The sequence below is a fragment of the Rattus rattus genome, chromosome 2 (genome assembly GCF_011064425.1).
Source record: "Rattus rattus isolate New Zealand chromosome 2, Rrattus_CSIRO_v1, whole genome shotgun sequence".
In the NCBI taxonomy this organism is placed as follows: Eukaryota; Metazoa; Chordata; class Mammalia; order Rodentia; family Muridae; genus Rattus; species Rattus rattus.
In genome coordinates, this window is record NC_046155.1 from 106,295,962 (window position 1) to 106,323,840 (window position 27,879).

A 27,879-nucleotide genomic window follows, 5' to 3' on the forward strand; every position below is an offset into this window, starting at 1 on the left:
AAACTGGGTGACTGGGAGGGTGTTACTTCATTTGGTTTTTCATAAATTATGGCAAGTGTTGTTCAAGGAGCCCTGTAATAGAGCCCATGACCAGCAGATTCAAGATCAGTCAGAGAAAGTGGTTTATTCTTTTCATTCATTGAGCTTTGTTATTTATGTAAGTTTACTGAAGTCCAAGAAGTATGTGTCAATTAGAGTTCAGAGAAAGAGAAAGACTTTCAAACCATTTAAATGAAACATTCACTATTGTGGAAAAACAAACCACTAATATGTAGCAATCCATGTATTGCACATTAATAATATACTAAGTTTTTATAGTCAATTTTGGCATAGAAACTTTGTCATATTTACACTGGCTCTTCCTATATCAGCTACCACAATGTAGAAACTTCTTCACAAACATACCCAAAAATTTACCTCATAGAGCCTGTCTAGATGATGATTATTCTGAACCACCATGACGACATTTTCAAAAGGTATAAGTAATAGTTAGCAATATAGATTTTGGAGGTGTTGTTGTAAAATTATAAAAAGGGCTGCCTTTTACCCCGCCACTAGGTCCGGCACTGAACTGCCTAAAGATATCTGCTAGATATTGTTTCAGAGACACACATCCCAACTCCGTGGTGGCCCAGTGTCTCTGCCACCACACTCCCTTCCAAACTCAATTCTCCACAATAAGGGACACACAACACAATAACCTCTGATCCAATTGGTAAGATATAACTGCCTACCTAAACATACAAAGCCCTTTACACATCCATCCCTTTAGAATATTTATAACAATCAGTAAATACACAGAGTGGAGCCTTAATGTCAGCCTCCATGTTCTATCCACAGCATCTCTTCCAATCTCCTCCTCTTCCCTCAAACTTTTCTCCCACCCATCTTTCCTTCTCGTCCAATGACAGGCCTTGTTCTATCTTGTGCCGGCCTCACCTGTATGACATCATCCTATGTGGAGATTTTAAGAAACAAACTAATTTCTTTAGATTTATGGCTATGGTGCATGGAGAATAAGTTATATTAGAGCAAGGACAGGAGAGAAAACTTTTTAGGATTACAGTAGGCTTGCCCATATAAAATGGACACACATGCATAAACACATGTAAGTGTACTCACATAAACAGGCATTCATAAACATGACTCAAGTGAGATTTCAAACAATTGTGTTTTCACCTAGAGTAATAAAAACTAAACAGTAGTAGTACATAACCAGACATGGTGATTTATGCAATGTAATACTTCACACAATGGAGAATTACTCAGGTAGTAAAAAATGACATTGTGAAACTTGCAGACAAATGGATGCATCCAGAAAAAAGATAATCCTAAGTGAAGTAATCCAGACCCAGAATGTCTAATATAATATATAGTCACTTGTAAGTGAATATTAGCTGTTAAGTAAATGATAATTAAGCTAAAATTTATAGTTAGAGAAGGTAAATAATGGGGGAGTCTATGGGGAAGAAGCTTGGACCTCTCTAGACAGGGTTAAAAGAATAGATTCTGCAGGTAAACTGATGGTGGTGGGGATGAAACTAGAAGATATCGGGTAGTAGGAAAAATAATGAAAAAGTAGGTGAATGACAACTAGAATTGGGAACTTTGGAGGATAAGTATGGAAATATGGTGCACTGAAAAAGTTCCTGAAATCTATAAGGATGACCCTAGTGAGGACAACTAGTAATTGAGGCTATAAAGTGTTCTGGTGGTAGAAATGGGTTATATTTGGTTTACTTATTGGCTGAGGAGCTTCCATGAAAATCCCCAAATAACCAAGGGTGATACTATAACAGAAGGTAGTTCTTTGAAAACTGACAATGGAATTCCATTTCTAAATGGAACTTCTACACAGCTTACTGAACATAGAATTTGAGCTGGTACAGGCTTGAAGTTTTCACTCCTATATTGTAGTCTCTTTGTCATGACCTGTAAGCTAGAAAAAAAATGAAATCTGGACAATAACCCAGCCACCAAACTCTAAATCTACAATCTGTCTTGTCTGCAAGAGGTCCTGGGGCAAAGGTGGTGCAGAATTTGTGGAACTGGTAAACAAATGTTGACCCACATCTATCACCTGAACAAAATCAACTCCTAATGGATTAAAACACATAAAGGTGGACCCTGAAACTCTGAAATTGCTTAAAGAAAACCTTGTTTACTCCAAGATGTAGGTACATGAAAATAATTTCCAGGTAGAACTCCATTTGCCTGTGAATTAATGGCAACAATTGACAAGTATGACCTAATCAACCTCTAAAGATATTGTACCAGAAATTAAACAATCAGTCAAGTGCAGAGGATTCCCAGAAAGTAAATTAAAATCTTTGTCAACTATAAATGTGATAAAAGATAAATAATCAGAAGACAAAAAACCCCAAGAAAACAAATTACCAAATCCAAAAGTTCAGAATCTTATAAAATAATATAATTTATTTAAAAGTCATGGCTGTGGATGATACTCATAGACTGAATTAGAGTTTGAGGGATAGAAATAAAAATCTAGTGAACTGTTGTATTAGGTTACCACAGAGTAACAAAACTATGCAAACATGGAAACACATACAAGTGTATATAAATATGTACACATACACATTCACACATCCAATATTTCTTGAAAATTTTTATTGGACTGCCTCATATAATTCAAATACAGAATGAAAATTAGATAAAAATCCTCCAGGAAATTGCAAAACTGCTCAGTTTTAATCCTACAGGGTAGGTGCACACCTTTAATATACCAATAAGAGGTGGTGCTACAGCTCATAATTCAAAGTCACACTGGAACACACTTCTTTCAGACACCGAATCTTCTCTCTGTGAATGGATCAGAAAATGCCATTCACTCTGAGAGAATATCTGCTTTATTCAAGTATGCTTGGATTCCTATCATCCAAGGTTTGCCTGTATTAGTATTGGATAACATATCTGAAAACAACATCACAGTTAAATTGATGTAGTAAATTAACTTTCTTATTGGCACTATTTATTGTGAAAGAGGTCACCTGGCAATGAACAGAAGTAGACCAACATGGGTCTCAAAGCTATAAACTTGCTGATAAAATAACACCACAGAAAATGAGGAGAAAGAAAATAATCTTTTTATTCCTAAAGAAATGAACTGATCCAACGATGAGGTCCCTAAGTATAAGGAAATAAGTTGGACAGAATGATATTCAGTTATGGTAGGCATTAACATATAAAGACAAAGACTCTCAGGCGTTTTCAGGACTATGGCTTAGGAATACATTGATACTGCCAAGCTGTGGATTCCACTCCCATAATTAAAATCAAAATGTTTCCTGTGGTAGCATACTTTTTGGAAGTATATCATTGCTACCACATGGGACACTCTTCCTAGAAACATCCACTGTTGGCAATAAAGTATTGAAAGATAGATCTAATGCCTATGATGTAGTAAGCACTATTTTTTTTTCTTTTTTTCAGAGCTGGGGACCGAACCCAGGGCCTTGCGCATGCTAGGCAAGCGCTCTACCACTGAGCTAAATCCCCAACCCCTGTAGTAAGCACTATTGAAATAGATGCTATACTGAAATAAAAATATCTCCAGTAATTTTATGGCCTACTTCACCTCATCATTTTCTCTGTAGATGTGCTTCATTCCAGCAATAGCTATGATACATGCTTAAGGATGGCTGTTATTGACAATGGACAAGGACTTAAAAATTATTCGGTCAATGATTTTTATATAGCAGTGAATTATTTTAAAATATGATTATAATTTTGATATTTTTGTGTAAAAATTTTGGCTACATATGAAATTTATTAGGTACAACTTTAAGAATATATGCTTTACTATATGATGTATGAATACATACTCTGTACATTTACTACCAAACTCGAAGTCTGGTTAAGTCTGAATCATAACATGTATTCACCCATCAAAATGCATTTTCCATTTAATACAATATCTATGTTATATTATTACTGTGTAGTGTGTGACAATGTAATGCATTTGAAGACATATCTAAGAGAATGTTTTCCTACCAAAATGTCTCTTCAGGGCACCCTTAATCTCATTGCTCCTAAGGCTGTAGATAAGTGGATTCAACATGGGGACCACCACCATGTAGAACACAGATATTACTTTGTTCTGGTCCATTGAATAGCTGGACTTAGGCATCACATAGATGAATGTAACTGTTCCATAGAATAAAGTGACAGCAGTGAGGTGGGAGGTGCAGGTTGAGAAAGCTTTTTGGCGACCCTCAGTGGAGCGCATCTTGAGGATGGTGATGAGGATGTAGGAATAGGAGATGGCTATGACAAGTGCTGTAATCATAGTAACTGAGCCAGCTGAAAACGAGATAACAACTACAGAGACACTCACATCAGAACAGGAGAGTTCAGCTAAAGGAGCAAAATCACAGAAAAAATCATTGATTGTACTTTGTCCACAGAAGAGAAGAGAAAAGAAGGAAATTAGAAAGGAGGATGCATTAAGAAACCCACAAACATAGGATCCTACAATCAACTGCCTACAGACTTGTGTGGACATCTTGGTTGAATAAAGCAGTGGGTTACAGATTGCCATGAAGCGATCATAAGCCATGGCAGCTAGAAGAAAGCATTCAGTTGCACCAAAGAAAGCAGCTGAGCTGAGCTGGATGCCACATCCAAGGTAGGAAATGGTATTTCTCTTCACTAGGAAATTGACAAGCATATTAGGTGTGACAGAAGATGAAATTCCTATGTCAACAGAAGCCAAGTGGCTGAGAAAAAAGTACATGGGGTGATGGAGCTGGGGAGAGACTCTGATGAGAAGGATGGTGCTGAGGTTCCCAGACACAGTCACCAGGTAGATGCACAGGATGATGGTGAAATCCCAATAAAATGAACTCTGTCACAACAGTGTGGTTCCTTTCCAGAAAAGCCATGAAACAGTTCAGCTGTTGCTATATCCAGGCTGTGATAGAGACAGTACAGGAAGGGATTTTTAAATTCGTCTGCACAGATTGAAGTAATTATAGATATGTCATTTAAAACACATAATTGTTGTGTTGCATTGGATGCTTAGTGTTCGTATATTTTTCTGTATGGAATCTATCAAAAATTTCAAAATTAAATCCTAGAAATTTCCTATAAATAATTTACATTTAATTTATAGTTTATATATAAGATATACCTATAGATTTAAAACTAAGTGTGTTAGTATAAGACTTATGAAAATCATAATGTTTTCATATGTAGAAGAAAAATTAAATTTTACAAATGTAAAATTTATAATGAAGACTTTAGTAATTTCTGACATTTAACAATTCTTTCCCAATTACTGTATTGGGTTTAATATGGTGCTCGTTGCCATTTTCATAATAATATTAGACTCTTATTGATTAAAATGCATAGTTTATAAAATGTGTGATTTGAAAAATATTTAGTAAACAAACTTTACATAAGAAGCACTAGAATGAGAATATGAACCACCCTAAGGTAGAGCAAATTCAATTTGCTCTTAGTACTCTATAAGTTAAGAGTGGCAATAAAGTGAAGAACAGGTCTTATTTTTCACTAATTATTTTATTTATTTACATTTCAAATGCTGTCCCCCTTCCTGGCCTTCCCTCCATGAACTCACCATCCAATCTCTCCTTTCCTTTGCCTCCTAGATTCCTTTGCTACCTCACCCACCCACTCTGCATCTCACCCCTCCAGCATCCCTCTTTGCTGGAGTAACAAGCCTGCACAGAACCAAATGTCTCTCCTCCCACTGAAGCCAGATAGGGAAGTCCTCTGCTACATGTGTAGTGGGAGCTATGGGTCCACTGATGTATACTCTTGAAGAGTATGTTGTAATTTGGAAAAAGCAAAAATTTAGCTTTTGGTTACCAAAAGGGGCCATTGTTTAGGAACATGGATCATCCAGACTACTAGTTACCTGACTATATTAAGGTCATTTTTTTTACAGCAAGAAATAAGATTTCTTGCAAGAACTGGAAAGAGATAACAAATAATTCATAATTAAATTATAAATGCAAGAAGCAATGATAAATTTATTAAATACTTTAAACGCTAACTAGATCAATGTTTTATCAAATTCTTTGTACTATCATTCAAATCACTTGGAAAATGTGACTACTATTTCCTATATAATGAGTATGTGACTATTCACCGAGTCACCAAATCCTTTCCTAATATGGCATTTTTTTAGATGAAATACAGTGGAATGAAATAATATGATTGCCTATAGAGACCAAGCAGTAAACATTCAACCCACAATCTTATGTTTACTTATGTATACCCTGTCAGAAGCAAACTGACTCTCTTGTCTTGGGAATTCCAGTCCTATAATCTTGTGTTTTTCAATGTTGCCTGGAGCCTGGGATGCAAGAGAATATAGACAGGAAACAGAGTCTTTACTTTCAGGAGATATTTGACTTACAATTACCAACCTATGTGAAAACTAGTAAATTTATCATGCCTTTCCTTGATCATTAAGCTTCCATGCCATTAGAGACCATGGGTTTCCACTCTTTTTAGTGTTGGTTTAATAATAAAGATTTGAATGCTAGTTATTTACAGGAAATGGACTATGACATACAGTTGATTTAATTAACTTTTTCTTTATTACACCTGACTGATTTCCCAACTATATTTTTGAATATACTACATACATATTTTCAAAGAACATACAAATATATATATATTTAAAGAACAAATTCTTAAATGGTGGAGGGAAGTCAGTAGTACACTTACCTTTTGAAATAAGGATTCATTTTAAAGTAAGAAAGTCAAGATAATTATAAGATGGTTTTATAGCCTTCTAGATATTTCCCACAAGCATTGTTAGCCATGGAGTGTAAGTCTCTGAAGCGTCTTGGGATTCAAATGTGAATCCCAATCTCCAGGGACTGCTATATCAGATGAAAATAAGTCAGTTATTACCCACAAACACAATTTTCCAGTATGCAATCTGACATTTTTCTTTTATGTGAAAATTGGTGTGCCTTTATTTGATAAATTATTAGCAGTATACAGTAATGAATTATCTCTGGTAACTGTTGGTTCTAGGTTAGTTTTATATTTTATTTTACTTGATAGTGAGCTTTAAATAGACAACATTTTCTTTCATTCAGTATCTTCATTTGTGTGAGTATTGTAGTGAGTGATGTAATGCCCTTTCTTAGGAACTCTCTTGCTTAGGATTTTATTATTGTGAAGAGACACCTTGACCAAAGCAACAATTATAAAGGCAAACATTTAATTAGAGCTGGCTTAACGTTTCAGTCTATTTCCATCATGGTAGGAAGCATGATTTCACATAAGCATACTTAGTACTGTAAAAGCTGCTGAGAGTTCTACATATTTATCTGAAGGCAGCCAAGAGGAGACTATCTTCCACAGATAGCCAGGAGTAGGCTTTCATTCCACATTGGGTTGAATATGAACATGAAAGTCTTCCAAGTTCACCTACACAGTAACATGCTTCATCCAAAAAGGCCACACTTATTCCAACAAGGAAATATGTTCTATTAATACCACATACCATGGGCCAATTATATTCAAATCAACACATTCCACCCCTCTTCCCCATACAATTGCTCAAACATATGAGTTATGGGGGCCATGCCTAGTCATAGCATAATGCAAAATACATGTATTCAACTTAAAAAGTCACCAAAGTCTATAAATTTCTCAACAATGTTAACAGTCAAATGTTTAGTCTCCTCTGAGATTTTTGTAATTTCTTAAATGTAATCACTTAAAAAATCAAAATAAAAGATCAGATTACATACTTCCAATAAATTGTGGCACAGGATAGATAATACTATTTTAAAACATCATAGTGAGGAAATACTGGATCAAATCAAGACCAAAAACCAACTAGGCAAACTCCAAATTCTGCATCTGCATGTCTGGTATCTATCTCCTTTCAATTTTGTTGAATTAAACAGATTATTTCTTTTAGACTGGTTCTACTCTCCATTAGCAACTTTCCTTGACAAGTACCCCACAGCTTTGGCACATCTTTCATCTTGGAGTTTCAAAGGAACTCAACTTTACAGTTTCCTGTTCCAGTATCTAGGATCCACACATGATCTTATGGACTCCTGAAAAGCACTTGGGTCATATCTCCAACTCAGCCATTGTAGCACTTCAGGGTCTGATTGACTCTACTCCACTATTGCTCCTGTTCTTGATAATCATCCCATGGAACTGGCATCTCCAATATGCTGGGGTCTTACACTGCAACTACGCTTTAGCGATAGCCTCTCATAGCCTTAATTCATGGTGCCAAGCCTCAACTTCTTTGTATGACCCCTTCAGGTTCATGCTGTCAACTGCAACTGAGGCTGTACCTTCCTCACTGGCCTCTCCTGACTTCTCACTCTTCTCTATGGCATCTTCATACCATGAAAAATAGTACTATGTGGAAGATTCTTACACACTACCAAGGCCATCTGAAACACGAGTCAAAACCTTGGCTAAATCTGGAATATAACTCATTTGTACTTTCAAAAAACATGTCCCAGAACATTTCACCTCAGTGATGTTCTTTTCTTTTCTTTACTTTTTTTTTTCATCTTTATTAACTTGGGTATTTCTTATTTACATTTCGATTGCTATTCCCTTTCCTGGTTTCCAGGCCAACATGCCCATAACCCCCCCTCCCCTTATCTATGGGTGTTCCCCTCCCCGTCCTCCCCCTGTTACCACAATACTCCGAACAATCACATTCACTGGGGTTTCAGTCTTGCCAGGACCAAAGGCTTCCCCTTCCACTGATGCTCTTACTAGGCTATTCATTGCTACCTATGAGGTTGGAGCCCAGGGTCAGTCCATGTATAGTCTTTGGGTAGTGGCTTAGGCCCGGGAAGCTCTGGTTGGTTGGCATTGTTGTTCATATGAGGTCTCAAGCCCCTTCAAGCTCTTTCAGTCCTTGTAAGATTCCTTCAGTGGAGGTCCCATTCTCAGTTCAGTGGTTTGCTGCTGGCATTCACCTATGTATTTGCTGTATTCTGGCTGTGTCTCTCAGGAGAGATCTACATCCGGTTCCTGTCAGCCTCTACTTCTTTGCTTCATCCATCTTATCTAGTGTGGTGGCTATATATGTATGGGCCACATGTGGGGCAGGCTCTGAATGGGTGTTCCATCTGCCTCTGTTCTAAACTTTGCCTTCCTATTCCCTCCCAAGGGTATTCTTGTTCCCCTTTTAAAAAAGGAGTGATGCATTTGCGTTTTGGTCATCCTTCTTGAGTTTCATGTGTTCTGTGAATCTAGGGTAATTCAAGCATTTGGACTAATAGCCACTTATCAATGAGTACATACCATGTGTGTTTTTCTGTGATTGGGTTACCTCACTCAGGATGATATTTTCCAGTTCCCTCCATTTGCCTATGAATTTTATAACATCATTGTTTTTGATAGCTGAGTAATATTCGATTTTGTAGATATACCACATTTTCTGTATCCTTTCCTCTGTTGAAGGGCATCTGGGTTCTTTCCAGCTTCTGACTATTATAAATAAGGCTGCTATGAACATAGTGGAGCACATGTCTTTTTTATATGTTGGGGCATCTTTTGGGTATATGCCCAAGAGAGGTATAGCTGGATCCTCAGGTAGTTCAATATCCAATTTTCTGAGGAACCTCCAGACTGATTTCCAGAATGATTGTACCAGTCTGCAATTCCACCAACAATGGAGGAGTCTTCCTCTTTCTCCCCATCCTTGCCATCATTTGCTGTCACCTGAATTTTTGATCTTAGCCATTTTCTCCAGTGTGAGGTGAAATCTCAGGGTTGTTTTGATTTGCATTTCCCTGATGACTAAAGATGTTGAACATTTCTTTAGGTGTTTCTCAGCCATTCGGCATTCCTCAGCTGTGAATTCTTTGTTTAGCTCTGAACCCCATTTTTAATAGGGTTATTTGTCTCCCTGCACTCTAACTTCTTGAGTTCTTTGTATATTTTGGATATAAGGCCTCTATCTGTTGTAGGATTGGTAAAGATCTTTTCCCAATCTGTTGGTTGCCATTTTGTCCTAACAACAGTGTCCTTTGCCTTACAGAAGCTTTGCAGTTTTATGAGATCCCATTTGTCGATTCATGATCGTAGAGCATAAGCCATTGGTGTTTTGTTCAGGAAATTTTCTCCAGTGCCCATGTGTTCGAGATTCTTCCCTAATTTTTCTTCTATTAGTTTGAGTGTATCTGGTTTGATGTGGAGGTCCTTGATCCACTTGGACTTAAGCTTTGTACAAGGTGATAAGCATGGATCAATCTGCATTATTCTACATGCTGACCTCCAGTTGAACCAGCACCTTTTGCTGAAAATGCTATCTTTTTTCCATTGGATGGTTTTGGCTACTTTGTCAAAAATCAAGTGACCATAGGTGTTTGGGTTCATTTCTGGGTCTTCAATTCTATTCCACTGGTCTATCTTTCTGTCTCTGTACCAATACCATGCAGTTTTTATCACTATTGCTTTGTAATACTGCTTGAGTTCAGGAATAGTCATTCCCCCAGAAGTCCTTTTATTGTTGAGGATAGTTTTAGCTATCCTGGGTTTTTTGTTATTCCAGATGAATTTGCAAATACTTCTGTCTAACTCTCTGAAGAATTGGATTGGTGTTTTGATGGAGATTGCATTGAATCTGTAGATCACTTTTGTTAAAATGGCCATTTTTACTATATTAATCCTGCCGATCCATGAGCATGGGAGATCTTTCCATCTTCTGAAGTCTTCTTCAATGTCTTTCTTCAGAGGCTTGAAGTTCTTATCATACAGATCTTTTACTTGCTTGGTTAAAATCACACTGAGGTATTTTATATTATTTGGGACTATTATGAAGGGTGTCATTTCGGGTGTATAGTCTTTCCTGTCTACTGGTCTTCAGCTGTTCTGTGGTCCTATGTCCTGAGTCCACCAGGCAGGTAGCTTGGAGCAGAAAAGTTTGTCTTACCTGTGGTCCCGCAGCCCAAGTTGCTTGTGGGGGGCTGCTTTTGAGGTCTCTGTGAGGGCTGCAACCAGGAGGGACTGCGCTGCCTTTTCCCAGAGCCCCTGTGCATCGGGGTCCAAGATGGCGTTAGGTGTTTTCCTCTGGTGTCAGAAACATGGGCAGAGTGTAATCTCTTCTGTCTTCCCAGGCGTGTCTGCCCCTCTGAAGGTTTAGCTCTCCCTCTCACGGGATTTGGGTGCAGAGAACTGTTGATAGGTCCCTTCAGATCAGGGCAGTGTCTGGACTGCGGCGGACCTGCCGCTTGAGTGCCCCTATCTTTTGGTTCTCAGAGGCCGTATACAGTTTCCTCTTGGGCCAGGGATATTGGCAGGGGTGGGCAGTATTGGTGGTATCTCATGCTCTGCAGTCTCAGGAGTGCCCACCTGTCCAAGGGGTGAGCTTTTTCTCCCAAAGGGTTTGGGAGCAGTGAGCATTGGGCTGGGATCAGAGAGGTTGGGGCTCTAGCTAAAAACCGGAAGTGTCCTGTCCCAGAGGGATTTTGCCTCTGTGTGTCCTGAGTCCACAAGGCAGGTTGCTTGGAGCAGAAAAGTTGGTCCACCATGTGATTCTTATCTTTGAGTTTGTTTACATAGTTAATTACATTGATGGATTTTCATATATTAACCTCCCTGCCTAGGGGATGAAGCCTACTTGATCATGATAGATGATTGTTTTGAAGTTTTCTTGGATTTGGTTTGCTTATTTTTGCATCAATATTCATAAGGGAAATTGGTCTGAATTTCTCTTTCTTTGTGGTTTAGGTATAACAGTAATTGTGGCTTCATAGAAGGAATTTGGTAGTGCTCCATCTGTCTCAATTTTGTGGAATAGTTTGGACGGTATAAGTATTAGGTCTTCGGGGTTGGGGATTTGGCTCAGTGGTAGAGCGCTTGCCTAGGAAGCGAAAGGCCCTGGTTCGGTCCCCAGCCCGGAAAAAAAAAAAAAAGAAAACAAAACAAATAAGTATGAGGTCTTCTATGAAGGTCTGATAGAATTCTACACTGAACCCATCTGGATCTGGGCTCTTTTTGTATGGGAGACTTTTAATAACTGATTCTATTTCTTTAGGAGTTATGGATTTGTCTACATGGTTTGTTTGTTCCTGATTTAACTGTGATACCTTATATCTTTCTAGAAAATTGTCCATTTCCTCCAGATTTTCCAGTTTTGTTGAATATAGGCTTTTGAAGTAGGATCTGATGATTTTTTTAATTCCTTCAGATTCTGTTGTTATGTCTCCCTTTTCATTTCTGATTTTCTTAATTTGGATACACTCTCTGTGACCTCTGGTTATTCTGGCTAAGGGTTTAAATATCTTGTTGATTTTCTCAAAGAACCAGCTCCTGCTTTTGTTGATTCTTTATATAGTACTTTTCGTTTCTACTTGGTTGATTTCAGCTCTATGTTTGATTATTTCCTGCCTTCTACTCCTCTTGGGTTTATTTATTTCTTTTTGTTCTAGAGCTTTAAGTTGTTCTGTCAAGCTGCTGACATATGCCCTCTTCTGTTTCTTTTTGCAGACACTCAGAACTATGAGTTTTCCTCTTAGTACCGCTTTCTTTGTGTTCCATAAGTTTGGGAATGTTGTATCTTCATTTTCATTAAATACTAAGAAGTCTTTAATTTCTTTCTTTATTTCTTCCTTGACCAAGTTTTCCTTGAGAAAAGTATTGTTCAACTTCCATGTATATGTGGACTTTCTGTCATTATTATTTTTGTTGAAGACCAGTCTTACTGCATGGTGATCTGATAGGATGCATGGGATTATTTCTATCTTCCTGCATCTGTTGAGTCCTGTTTTGTGACAGATTATATGGTCAGTTTTGGAGAAGGTTCCATAAGGGGCTGAGAAGATGGTATATCCTTTTTTTTTTGATAGAATGTTTTATAAATATCTGTTAAATCCTTTTGGTTCTTAACTTCTGTTAGTTTCTCTATGTCTTTGTTTAATTTCTGTTTCCATGATCTGTCCAGTGATGAGAGTGGGGTGTTGAAATCTCCTACTATTAGGTGCAATGTGTGCTTTGAGCTTTAGTAAGGTTTGTTTTATGAAAGTATATGTCCTTGCGTTTGGAGCATATGTATTGAGGATTGAGAGTTCATCTTGGTGGATTTTTCTTTTGATGAATATGAAGAGTCCTTCCTTATTTTTTAATGACATTTGGTTGAAAGTCAATTTTATTTGATATTAGAATGGCAACTCCAGCTTGTTTCTTCAGGCCATTTGCTTGGAAAGTTGTTTTCCAGCCATTTAATCTTAGGTAGTGTCTGTCTTTGTCTCAGGTGTGTTTCCTGCATGCAGCAAAATGCTGGGTCCTCTTTATGTATCATTCTGTTAGTCTATGTCTTTTTATTGGGGAATTGAGTCTGCTGATCTTGGGAGATATTAAGGAATAGTGATTGCCACTTCATGTTATTTTCGTTGTTAGAGGTGGAATTATGTTTGTCTCTCTTTTGGACTCATTGCAAGGAAATTATATTCTTGCTTTCTGTATGGTGTAGTTTCTCTCCTTGTGTTAGAGTTTTCCATCAATTATCCTTTGTACAGCTGTATTTGTTTAAAAATCTTGTGTAAATTTGGTGTTGTCATTGAATACCTTGGTTTCTCCATCTATGTTAATTGAACGTTTTGCTGGATACAGTAACTTAAGCTGGCATGTGTTCTCTTTGGGTCTGTATGACATCTGTCCAGGATCTTCTGACTTTCATAGTCTCTGGTGAGAAGTCTGGTGTAATTCTTATAATTCTGCCTTTATATATCACTTGACCTTTTTCCCTTACTGCTTTTAATATTCTTTCTTTGTTTTGTGCATTCAGTGTTTTAACTATTATGTTACTGGAGGGATTTCTCTTCTGGTTCAATCTATTTGGAGTTCTGTAAGCTGCTTGTATGTTTATGGGCATCTCTTTCTTTAGTTTAGGGAATCTTTCTTCTATAATTTTGTTGAATATATTTACTGGCTCTTTAAGTTTGGAGTCTTCAGTTTCTTCTATACCTATTATTCTTAGGTTTGATCTTCTCATTGTGTCCTGGATTTCCTGTATGTTTTGGCCTAGGAGCTTTTTGCCTTTTATATTATCCTTGACAGTTGTGTCCATGTTTTCTATGGTATCTTCTGCCTCTGAGATTCTCTCTTCTATCTCTTGTATTTTGTTGGTGATGCTTGTATCTAAGGCTCCTTGTCTCTTCCTAGGTTTTCTATCTCCAGAGTTGTCTTCCTTTGTGCTTCCTTTATTGTTTCTATTTCCATTTTCAATTCCTTCACCTGTTTGGTTGTGTTTTCCTGTAATTCTTTCTGGAATTTTTGTGTTTCCTTGCTAAGGGCTTCTACTTGTTTACTTGTGTTTTCCTGCATTTCTTTATGTCTTTCTTAAAGTCTTCCATCATTTTCCAAAAATGTGATTTTAAATCTGAGTATTGATTTTCTGTTGTGTTTGGATATCCAGTGTGTTCTTTGGTGGGAGAACTTGGCTCTGAGGATGCCAAGTAGTCTTGGTTTCTCTTGCTTAGGTTCCTGCACTTTCTTCTAGCCATTAGGTTGTCTCTAGTGATTGCTTGTCTTGCTTTTCCTGAGAGTGACTTGACTCTGCTGTCGGCCTCTGTATCAGCACTCCTGTAGAATTGTTTTCCTGTTTTCTTTCAGCCTTTCCTAAGAACAGATGCTCTGATTTCATGTGTGTTGGCACTCCTGGAGACTGTCTTCCAGCTCTAGGAGCAGGCAGGATTCAAAGGGTCCTGCCCCTAATTGCTCGTGAAGATCCTTGCACCCTGTGGGCACAGTTGACATTATGCAATTCCCTCTTGGGTCTGGACAGTTGGCAAAGGGTATTGTCGTCTGACTTCAGCTCTGAGGGTCCAGCTCTCTCCCCTATGGGATTTGGGTGTAGGGAGCTCTTTGGCCGATTCAGCTTGGTCCTGGTTGTAGACCAGAACCGTGGGTACCAGTGGCTGTCTGTTCCTATATCTCTGTGTCAAGAGGCACTGTGCAGTTTCCTCTTGGACCAGAGATGTGGGCCGAGGTATGCAGAGGTGGCAGTCTGTCCTGCGGCCTCAAGATGCCTGTACTCCTGGGTGGTCAGCTTTCTTCCCCACACATACTTAATTCTTATAGCCAGAGGTATATATATTGTTATCAAGAATCTGCGAGTAAAAAGAAAAATGACTACTCCCCAAGTAATTATTGTTATCTCACACTTCTTACCTCACAAAGTTTTGGATTTATTTTTTTCATGGAGAATGGTAGAAAGTAATCTTCACTTTGAAAATCTAGTCAAACCACTGCTAATCTTAATTTTGTGGAGTCATTTACTCTATTTTTGATGCTGTTTTATTACAAGAGATTGGCCACTGAACACTAACCAAATTTCAAACACTTTCCAACCAAGCTCTATTCACATTGTATGGTTCCCTCAGTGCAGAGGTTGTTCAGGATATAAACAACCCTGTGCAAGACCGTGCAAAAATATCTGACATTATTTTAACATATTCTTCCATAGAGTCATCGAACTCTTAGAATGCTCTTCTGCTAAATGCTAACATGTGAAGTTTTCAATTATGAAGCTCTAAGTTACTTCAGTTTTCATTTTCTGATAATGTATACATTTCAGTTATACCTTATGTTTTCAGGGGAAGGATTGCTACAGCATATGTTGATTAGTTTTGCCAATGCCTAAATCTCCCATAGAAGGCCTCTCTATGCTTTCAGACAACCACTGCTATGTTAAGGACAATCACAAATGAGCTAAGCTCCTGGAACCAGGTTCATTGTGGTCCTCAGCCAGAAATTTGGGTGGTCCTAGTCCTGGCCTTGTGGCAGGTCCACAGACTCTTAATTCTTCATTTACAATGCCTCTGTGTAGTATCCCTGTGGTGACCTTATTCTTGGGAGTCAGGGACCTCCAGCTTTGCCTCCCCCACATCTTAGGCTGCATTTTCCACCCTTGACATGTCTTGGCCCTTCCCTAAAGCTCAGCACTTGATGTTGTTAGCAGTGCGGCATCAATACAGTCAAGAGTACTCCCAGTGATTTGCCACCTGCTTTCACACCACAGCCAGAATGCATACCCACCCAGGTCACTAATTTTTTTCTGTTTAACAGGGATAATTTTGAGGCTGTCTCATCATTTATTTGATTAGTCATGATATACCACTACTACTTGATCATATTAGATTCAAGGACCGAGCCTCACTGTTCCATTGAGGATGCAATATACACAAGGCTTGTTTTCCTGTAGTTTTCATTCATCTTAGGATAAATGTGGCATCTGGTGATAAGATCTCACCAACCAAATTGCCTCATTTTATGGGGAGGGAGAAGATGTAAATGTTCATGTTCAAAAACAATTATTTTATGGAACAATTATATTTTCATTTTTCCTTCTCATCCTTCATGTCACATTAAACATAACTCCAAATTATAGCATTTGTTTCTAAATATTTAAATTTTCTCATTGAAAGAAGTACATCTCTCTCTCTGCCTCTCTCTCTCTCTCTGTCTCTCTCTGTCTCTCTGTGTGTGTGTGTGTGTGCATGCGTGTGTGTTACTTGTATGTGAGTATCAGAAAATAAATATCTATATATCTATCTACATATTTCTGAGTAGTAAGTTTCAATACTGTTAAAGATTATACTGGATTTTATTTTGGATTCATCAGTGGCAAGATAAATAAGAAACTTTTAGCAATGGAAGTTAAATGGATAGTCACAGGAGTTTAAATATGGAAATTGAAGTAGTTTCAGCTAGTTTTTGGTATATTCAGATAGTTTATTGCATCATTCCACCTGACTTGTTTGTTCACTAAAGTTTAAACACTTGGATACATTCTGAAAGTATAAGGTATTCTCCAATTGTAAAGGCCAAATAGTAAACCAAATTTACTTATAAATGGTAAGGAGCTGCCATGAGGTAGAAAAGCAAGGAGTGCACCATGGGCTCTGTGCCATAAAAATGTGGCCCAGAGGGCAACCTATTGGGAGTTAAAAACAGCTAAGCTGGAATATAGAAATTAGTATGTAGTAACTCAGAGTTATCTGTAGGATTCTAATTATATGGAGGATAGGCAGTTGCCCAGCTATTGAGCTGCTTAAGGTATATTAAAATATAAAGGCTGTGTATGTGACTTTCCATTTGGGAACATAAACCATTGATGTAGGTAGTAACTCCACACCAGGATTTATTTAAAACTTCTAACTCCAGTATACTTCCCATTTGAAGGAGAATTTTATTTTTACGTTCAATTGTGAATGACATAACAGGCCCCCAGACCTAAGCACAACTGACTCCATATCAGAAGTACCATTCAAGATATAAAACTCAGCCTGTAGACAACACTACCTGCTAAAACAAAGCAAATAAAAAGACATATTCAAAATCAATATACTTCTGGGAAAGTCTCAAATGAATTTGTCTTTTTTTGATTCTTTACTTCTGCTTCTGGATAAATGTTCTTGTTATTTAAAGTTGGTCAAACAAGAACATGGTTTTTGTGCTTTATATCTCACCCCAAGAAAGGCTCAGAGCTCCACTGGGATTCCAACAATCCAGTCTAGTCTCTAGCCTGCTAAGAAGGACTTGACCGAAGCCCATGTCTGAGCTGTCTTCTCTGGTAAATACCTCACACCAAGTAAGAGTATTCATAATATTGGGCAGGAGCACATATGATTAGAAGCAAACTGACAATCAACAAAATATCACATGTACTTAACGGAACAATAGAAATTGCTTTTCTGCTGAAGCCTATGCTCACAGTAGCTGTGTACTGGATTTTGACTTGGCTTACAGTAAGCAGATGTCATAAAGCACTTAGTTGCACATAAGCCTATCATGCTATTATTGACTATATGCTAGTACATTAGCTTACAATGAAGTAGCTAACCAAGACTATTAGTAACAATTTTTCCCAGCACTCTTTATGACACCTTCCAGTAATGTGAAATGAAATCAGAAAAGAGGCATCTTCCAGTTCAGTACCAATTTAATTTCTTTATGTCATGTCATGCAAAAAATTAAGTAGTGTCCTCAGCAACAGGAATTTACCACTCTGCTCTTACATGGAAGTCAATGCTATATAGTTTGTAGTGCCTCTGGGTCCCTTCACTGGTCAAAATCCTTAGGCGAATAGCCAAATATTTATACTGGAATTTTCACTAAACTATTTTTTGGCTTCTGAGACTGACCAGTTTCACTAATGCCAGGTGCCTTTGTATAAACTGCTTAACTCATGCCTTCACTTTGCTTACAGATGAACTTCTAAATCTGTTAAAAAAAAACAAAAGTAAACTTTATGGAGTACACTTGTTACAAATAATGAAGAGGACCATTAAATGTTCCTGTTATCTATTCCAAGTATGTGCTCATTGGCCTTATGCAGCTCAGGAGATACTAAACAACAAAAAACAAAACAAAACAACAATAAAAGAAATACTTTCATGATTCAATTTTGTGTGGAAAGATATCATATCAGTTGCTCCATAAAAGGACTGATAGTGACTGAAGCACCATGCATGGCAGCCCCTACCCCATTTAACTTTCTTTAATCCACAATTAATTTTCATAAGCCATTTTGTTCCTTAGTCCTGTGTGGTGGTGCTGCTGCTGTGGGATGGCTGCTCATCTTCCACTGCCAAAGATTTAGGAAGGTTACCTCAGGTTCTTCAGTCTGCCTCAGGCTCAAAGGGAACAGGGTCATGCTCTAACCTTATGTGCTTGTCAGTGAAACCAGTTTCCTGCACTTCTGACCTGTTCTTTAAAAGCATCAAAGCTTTGTCTTTTATCCATCATACCTGGATGCAGATAGAAATCCAGGTTGGATGAATAATCTCTCCTCTTAAGTATACTTTCTTGCAGGAAAGAAATGAACACTTCATACTCCAGTGAGAAACTTTGCCATGCCTAGGACCAACTTAATCATTTGCATTTATTGTCACTAATGTCTTTCCTGAACTGTAGCATAGGCTTTAAAGTTTCTATAAGGAATGAAGAAGCAATTAATTTTGATTACTTTAAAATATCTGTTCACATAAAAACAATAAAACAATGTTCAATTGCCATCCCTTGTTAAATACAATGTATTATAGTTGTACAGGCAGCTTTAATAAAAATGTCATCATTCTTGGATTAGTAATAACTTAAAAGAAATGCAGAGACATTTAATGTATTTTTCTATGAGACAGTCAATAACCATTAATTGAATTAGAGTAGTAGGTGCATATATGCATTTGTCAAATATGTGTTCTCTATTGGTCAGTGTTCTTTGAACTGAGAATAAATATGCCCACTACCCAAGTCATTATTTTCACCCACTCACTAATGTTTCTGTGCTTATATTTCTTAGGCCCAATAACCAAGTCACTTATCTATTCTCGTATGTCTTTTTACTTTATTGAAAATAAAAGTGATTTTCCTAAATGTATTCTGAATTTTCACATCCCTGATATCCTCTCAGATCCTCCCAACTTTCTTAGCATTACAATTCCTTGTCTTTTTTCTCTCTCTCCCTTAAAAGAAAAAGGCATATGAAAACGATAAACAAACAATTATAAAACAAAATTAACAAGGAAAGGAGCAAGGGCCATAGAACACACACACACACACACACACACACACACACACACACACACACACACACACACACACACCTCACAGAAACACAAAGTTGGAAACCATAATATTTAAGCAGGAAACTATTGAAAATTTAAAAACCTCAAAGAAATCAATATAAAAGTAAAAAAACTTTAAAAATACATTTGAGTTCAAGTTGAATTGATCATCCACTGCTGCCCAAAAGTGTGGTTTGTATATCTAGTGAAACTTCCTTAAAGACACTAATTTTCCCTTTGAGATAGGTTGTTAATTGAAGATAGCTTCTTGCATGGGGATGGCAGCTTTTGTCTATTTCCTTATCTCAGCAATGGGACTTCATATATTTAACCTGCCCAAGCTCCATGCATGCTTCCAAAGTCTCTGTGGATTAATATGTTCATTAGTCCCATTGTGTCTGGAAGACAACTGTTTCCTTCATTTCAGCTTCCTCTTCTGCACAGTGTTCAGAGCCCTGAGGGGAAGAATTTGATTGAAACAGCCAATGAAGAGTACATGTTTCAAGGTCTCTCACTCTCTACCTATTGTTCATTTGTAGGGTTTTGATTTAGTTCACTTCCACTGAAGGTAGATGCTTCTCAGATGATGCCTGAACGAGACACTGATCTATGGGTATAGTAGAATGTCATTAGATGCCATCTTATTGATATATTTCTTCATCGTAACAATAGTGTTTTGTTTCTCTTAGGTTAATGGCCTGCCTATTCTTTTATTCTTGACATCCAATGTCAGGAATGTATTCTGTCTCATTGAGTAGACCATAAATCAGATGGTAGTTGGTTAGTCCCATGATGTTTATGCCACTGTTGCACAGCATAGTCCACAAGAAGGTCACCATTTTAGACTGAGAAGTTTGTTGCTGGGCTCATGTCTATCATCTTCCTCTGGTGTTCAGAGTCGAATCCAGTACCATATCACTAGTCACTAGGAGTGAAACCCTAGTCAGGCACTAGCTTTACTTCTCCATGTTCAATGTAAGTACTGTCTTTACTAATATGGCGTATGTGAAGAGCAACCAATAGTCTTAGAAATAGCATTATTTGTTTAGGGGATTCCATGAGGAACCTTTGGCCAACAACTCAATTAGATGCAACTTATTTGTGGCACTGGATGTTTCACTTGGTGGCGAGAGATGTCTAGTGGGGACTTTATCTCTCTGCTATTTGGTGACTGCATTTAGATTTCTTTCATATATATTGTTTCACTTCTATTTTAGTAGGTTTCCATATGAACCTTCAAATGCTACTTAGTGTTAGTTGCCTCTTCTGTATTTTCTCCCTTAGCCTCCTCTATTCCCTCCCTCTCTCCATTTAATCTTCCTACTACAGCCTTCCCAGTTTTCTATGTTCTATATCTATATCCTTGGGAGAGCTTACCCACCCGCTCCCACCCCCAGTATTTTACCATATACCTAATCTCTGTGGTTATTTAGATAGTAGCATGCCTATTGAAAATCAAATCAAATATTAGATAGTAAGAAGATAGTTAAGGTATTTTTCAATTTGAGTCTTGGTTACTTCATCATAGTGATTTTTTAGCCCCTTCATCTACCTATGAGTTTTATAATCTTGTTTTTTTAAGAGAATAATGTTGCATTTGTTAAATGTACCTTTTTTCCTGATTGATCTCTTCCCTGATTCATCTGCTGGTGGATACCTAGACAGTTTTCAATTTTCAGATACTGCACATATGCAATGAAAATGAATGAGAGTGTCTCTGTAGTAGGATATAGTGTCCTTTGAGAATTAGACTAAGAGTAGTATAACTGGATCTTGAGGTAGATCTATTCCAGCTTCCTGAGGAATTGCCACACTGATATCCATAGTGACTGTAAAAAATTTCACTCCCACCATCAATGGAAGAATGTTTCTCTTTTCCACATCTTTGCCAACATGAACTGTCATTTGTTTTATTGATCTTGGCCATTCTGACAAATATAAGATGAAATATCAAAGTAATATTGATTTGAATTTCTCTGATGACCAAGGACATTGAGCATTTATTTACATGTTTCTTGGCCAGTTGTATTTCATCTTGGAGAACTTGGTGTTCAGTTCTGTATTCTATTTTTAAATTGTTCTTTTAGTTTATTTATTTGTTGCCTTCCTTGAGGTCTAGTTTGTTTTTTTGTAGTTCTTTATATTGGTGAAGAATTTCTCTCTTTGTTTTGACTGATTATTTGTCAGAATAATAGTTTCCTTTGTTGAACAGACACTTTCTGTTTCATGTATTCCTATTTATTAACTTTAGAATTTATTTCCTGTGTCACCAGTGCTCCATTCAGAAAGTCTTTTTGTGTCATTTATTTAAAGCATAATTCCAATTTCCTCAGGGAACTTGGAGGAAGGTGGGCTGAGGCAAAGAATGTAAGGGCCAGAGATGATGGAGGACACCAAGAAAACAGTCTTTTATTTTTTAGTTTTTATTGGATATTTTCTTAATTTACATTCCAAATGTTATCTCTTTCCCAGCATCCCCTCCTGAAAACACCTAACCAATCTCCCTCTCCATGCTTCTATGAGCGTGCTCTCCCACCCACCCACCCATTCGCTATGACCTCCTTTTCCTGGCATTTCCCCACACTGGAGCATCAAGCCTTCACAGGACCAAGGGCCTCTCTTCCCATTGATGCCTGACAAGACCATCCTCTGCTGCATATGAGACTGGAGCCATGGGTCCCTTCATGTGTACTGTTTGGTTGGTGGTTTAGTCTTTGGAAGCTCTGGGGAGTCTGGTTGGTTGATATTGGTCTTCCCATGGAGTTGCAAACCACTTCAGCTCCTTCAGTCCTTTCTCTAACTCCTCCATTGAGGATCCCATGTATAGTTCAATGGTTGACTGTGAGCATTGGCCTCTGTATTTGTCAGGCTCTGGGAGAGCAGTTCTCAGGAGACAGCTACATCAGGCTTCTGCCAGCAAGCATTTTGTGGCATCTGCCTTACTATTTGGGCTTGGTGTGTGTATATGGGATAGATCCCCTGGTGGGGCCTTTTCTTCAGTCTGTGCTTCACACTTTGTCTCTGTATTTCCCCCCTTGAGTATTTTGTTCCCCCTTTAAGAAGGAATGAAGCATCCTCACTTTGGTCTTTCTTCTTCTTGAGTTTCATGTGGTCTGTGAATTTTATCTTGGGTATTCTGAGCTTTTGGACTAATATCCACTTATCAATGAGTGCATATCTTGTGGGTTCTTTTGTGACTGGACTCAGCCTGATATTTTCTAGTTCCATACATTTGCCTAAGAATTTCATGAAATCTTTGTTTTTAATAGCTGATTAGTACTCCATTGTGTAAATGTACCACAGGTTCTGTATCCATTCCTCTGTTGAAAGTATATCTGGGTTCTTTCCAGCTTCTGCCTATTAAAAAAAAGACTGGTATGAATGTAGTGAAGTATGTATCCTTGTTAAATGTTGGAGCATTTCTTGGGTATATGCCCAAGTGTGGTATAGCTGGGTCCTCATTTAATATTATGTACAATTTTCTGAGGAATTGCCAGACTGATTTTCAGAGTGGTTGTACTAGTTTGTAATCCCACCAAAAATGGGGGAGTATTCCTACTTCTCCACATTCTCACCTGAGTTATTGATTTTAGCCATTCTGACTGGCATGAGGTGGAATCCTAGGGTTGTTTTGATTTGCATTTCCCTGATGACTAAGGATGTTGAACATTTCTTTAGGTGCTTCTCAACCATCTGGTATTCCTCAGTTGAGAATTCTTGGTTTAGCTCTATACCCCATTTTTAATAGGGTTATTTGGTTCTCTAGTGTGTAACTTCTTGAGTTTGATTTATATATCAGATATTAGCCCTCCATTGGATATAGGATTGTTAAAGAAAATAGTCTACTAAGTCAACAGAATTGATGCAAAAATGAACTCAAAGAGATTGAAACCGCATGCACATGGCCTGCAGTGGTCTCTAGAAGATATGATTCTAGATTTGAAAGAAGAATTTTGCATATACCTCAATTCCTAATGCAGAAGCAATCTCCAATTGATATCCAGGTGAAAATAAAAAATTAGTTTCCTTTAAAGAAATCTCATTGAGAAATAAACAACTTTTAAGGGTAGACTGAATTAACAGCAATATATGGCAGTATAAAACAAATGCAATGTCATCTTTGTAGATTTCTTGCCACAATACCTTTTTAGAACTTTTCCCTTTTATTTAAATTCTAATCTATATTTACATCTACATCTATGTATATATTTATATAGATTCTCCCTTTTACCCTACAGGTCCAGACCCTTCAAGTACAAAGCATCACTTCCAGTTTAGTGCTTTATGATAATCCTGAATGTGTGGTTTTATGTGAGTGAGTGGGTTTATGTATTTATATCTGTTTCTTGCACTCTTTGGGCTCCTTTTCTTCTGTTTCTTTGCTTTACCCTATTCCAATGTGTTAGTTTTTATTTTATATTATTTTATTTTATAATGATCCTTTAGTAGCATGTTTGTTTCAAGGTGGTGGGTCCAGATGGGAAGGGAGATGGGAAAGAATAAAGGAAGGGGAAAATGTAATCATAATGAATTATGTGAGAAAAGAATCTATCTTAAATAAAATGGAGAAAATACCATAAAAATAAATGCAAAATTGAAATCAACATGTAAAGTAAATAAACATACACACAAAGAGTCTATCCAAAACAGGCATGTGAAAGTAGGAGCTGGAATCTCTGGGAGCGAGTATTTTTCCAAGTGTTGTATGTCTTTTCATGTTAGCAGGTAATTCAAAGTGTTTCTTCAATCTTCACTGTAACTATATCAAAGGTATTTTTACAGAAGAAGATGCAGAAAGAATGATGAAGCCAGAGGATAAGATGTGCCACAAATGGTGCTGTGTGGATGTACTCACAAACACACTGCAGTTGTGACTTCGTGTATAAGACTCATCCAATATTTAGCTGGTCAACATTTAATTCCAGAGAAGATAGGGTGTACGGTGCTCCACACTTTATCAATTTTTGGCAATTCGTGTTTGTTGGATGTGATATTCTTCATTTATATACCCACTGAGTAATTGCCTTTCTTCCAGTAAAGAACCTTTCAACCATACTCAAGCAATAAATAAATAAATAAATAAATAAATCTAATTAAATTCATGAGCCACTGTACTTCTTGGGTTTTGTTAACTTGCCATGAATCTAGATAGATCTGGGAAGAGGGGATTTTAAATAAGAAAATGCCTCCATGGGAGTGGCCTGTCAGTAAGTGTATGTGTGTCTTTTTGACAATGACTGCTTTGGAAGGGTCTAGCACATTGTTCGTAGTGCCACTCCTGTGCAATTGGCTCTTGGTTATTTTGGAGAGAAGGCTAAACAAGTCATGGGAAGCAATCTCCTTGAACTCTTGATAATGAAGCTGTTTAAGAATGATATGGATTTTCAAGGTGTAGAGACTGGTAATCGGAAGTATGCTTTTGGAGCAGTATTTAACATTTAGTTGCTCAGCACAATTCCTGATCATGCTATGCTTTCAGATTATATATGAAATATGACCAGTAGGCTTTGTTTTTCTGCCCCATGGCTATCCTTTTTATTGCCTGAATAGACTATTTCTGTGGAATTGTAAGCCAAAATACATTCTTTCATCTTTAAAGAAGACAGAAGAAGAAGAGAAAGAGGAGGAGGAAGATGATGATGAAGAAGAAGGAGGAGGAGGAGGAAGATGATGATGAAGAAGAAGAAGGAGGAGGAGGAGGAGGAGGAAGAGGAGGAGAAGGAGGAGGAGGAGGAGGAGGAGGAGGAGGAAGGAAGAGGAGGAAGAAGAAGAAGAAGAAGAAGAAGAAGAAGAAGAAGAAGAACAAGAACAAGAACAAGAAGAAGAACAAGAAGAAGAAGAAGAAGAAGAAAAAGAAGAACAAGAACAACAACAAGAAGAAGAACAAGAACAAGAAGAACAAGAAGAACAAGAACAAGAAGAACAAGAAGAAGAACAAGAAGAGGAGGAGGAGGAGGAGCAGGAGGAGGAGGAAGAGGAAAAGGAGAAGGAAGAGGAGAAGGAGGAGGGCAAATAATATGTAAAAGAAACCACTGCACATTTCACTATTCAGTGAATACAGCAGATATCTCTATGGAAGAGGGTAGGATAAGCTTTCTTAGAAATCCTGTGTCCCTCATAAATGTTGTATACGTTTTCACGGTCCCTTGAAGAATTGTTTAGTTATAGAAATCATTGTGCTAGTGAAGTACATGGCCTAAAGCATGGTGTTATACGTCTGATCCCCCTACTCCTGGTGCAATCTATTATGAAAAATAATTGTATTTGTGTTAGAAAGACAGCAAAATAGATAAAAGAACTTTTAATCAAGCCTGGAAATTTGAATTAAATGCCTGGTATCCATGTGGTAGAAAAAAAGTGCTGACTCCCCAAAGTTATCCTTGGAGTTCTAGCTCTATATAGTGATGCCTCCCTAGGATAATAAATATTAAATAAAATAGAAATTATTTTGATTATTAAGGAATATTAAACATAACAGCTGATATTTGCACTTAGAAATATTGGAGGAAATATACATTTTATCCATAGTCAAATTATGTTAGAATATTTTATTCTCTCTTTACAAAAAGTATTACAGACTATGTAGAAGGAATTTTTTTATTGGATATTTCTTTACTCACATTTCAAATGTTATTCCCTTTCCCAGTTTTCTGTCCATAAGCCAACTATTCCCTCACCCTCCCCTTCTTCTATAAGCGTGTTCTGCTCCAAATCCACCCCACTTACCAGTGTCTTCCCCCTTGACAATCCCCTATTGGGGATTCAACCTTGACAGGACCAAGGTTTCTTCAATTGGTGCCAGGCAAGGCCATCCTTTGCTACATATGCAATTGGAGCCATGGGTTGGTCCATGTATAGTCTTTGGGTAGTGGTTTAGTCCCTGGAAGCTCTGCTTGGTTGGCATTGTTGTTCTTATGGGGTTGCAAGCCCCTTCAGCTCTTCCAATCCTTTCTCTAATTCCTCCAACAGGGGTCTCATTCTCAGTTCAATGGTTTGGTGCTAGCATTTGCCTCTGTATTTGACATCTTCTGGCTATGTCTCTCAGGAGAGACCTATATCCTGTTCCTGTCAGCATGCACTTTTTAGCTTCATTGATCTTATTTAGTTTTGGTGGCTGTATATATATGGGCCACATGTGGGCCAGGCTCTGAATGGCCATCCCTTCATTCTCTGTTCTAAACATTTCCTCCATATCCCTTCCTATGAAGATTTTTGTTCCCCCCTTTTAAGAAGGAGTGAAGCATCCGCATTTTGATCATCCTTCTTGAGCTTCATGTGGTCTGTAGATTGCATCTTGGGTAATTTGAGATTTTCAGCTATTATCCACTTCTCAGTAAGTGCATACCATGTGTGTTTTTTGTGATTGGTTTACCTCACTCAAGATATTTTCTAGTTCAATCCATTTGCTTATAAATTTCACAAAGTCATTGTTTTTGATAGCTGAGTAGATGTACCACATTCCTGTATCCATTCCTCTGTTAAAGGGCATCTGGGTTCTTTCCAGCTTCTGGCTATTATAAATAAGGTTGCTATGAATTTGGTGGAGCATGTGTCTTTTTGTAGATTGAAGAATTTTTGGGTATATTCCCAGGAGAGGTATGGCTGGGTCCAAGATTCTGAGGAACGTACACACTGATATCCAGAGTGGTTGTACCAGTTTGCAATCCTACCAACAGTGGAGGAGTGTTCTTTCTCCACATCCTTGCCAGCATCTTTTATCACTGGAGTTTTTGATTTTAGCCATTCTGATTTGTGTGAGGTGGAATCTTGTGTTGTTTTGATTTGCATTTCCCTGATGACTAAGGATGTTGAACATTTCTTTAGGCTCTTCTCAGGCATTCGATGTTCCTCAGCTGAGAATTCTTGGTTTAGCTCTGCACCCCATTTTTAATAGGGTTATTTGGCTCTCTAGGGTTCTTTGTATATTTTTGGATATTAGCCCTCTATTGAATATAGGATTGGTAAAGATCTTTTCCCAATCTATTGGTTGCCATTTTGTCCTAATGACAGTGTCCTTTGCCTTACAGAAGTTTTGCAGTTTTACAAGGTCCCATTTGTCAATTTTTGATTTACATCATAAGCCATTGGTGTTTTGTTCAGGAAATGTTCCCTAGTGCCCATGTGTTTTAGACTTTTCCCCACTCTTTTTTCTATTAGTTTGAGTGTATCTAGTTTGATGTGGAGGTCCTTGATCAACATGGACTTAAGCTTTGTACAGGGCAATAAGACTGGTTAGTTTTTCATTTTTCTATATGCTGACATCTAGATGAACCAGTACCATTTGTTGAAAATGCTATCTTTTTTCCATTGGATGGTTATA

The 27,879-nt window shown here is 37.7% G+C and overlaps 1 protein-coding gene across 1 annotated transcript; it reads right to left on the minus strand.

Annotated features, from left to right (window-relative positions):
• Positions 1 to 3,991: 3,991 nt before the first annotated feature.
• Positions 3,992 to 4,901, minus strand: LOC116894201 (olfactory receptor 490-like). Its single transcript, XM_032895914.1, is given in 2 exon segments — positions 3,992 to 4,847; positions 4,849 to 4,901. Coding segments are annotated over 2 exon segments (909 nt in total).
• Positions 4,902 to 27,879: the final 22,978 nt, after the last annotated feature.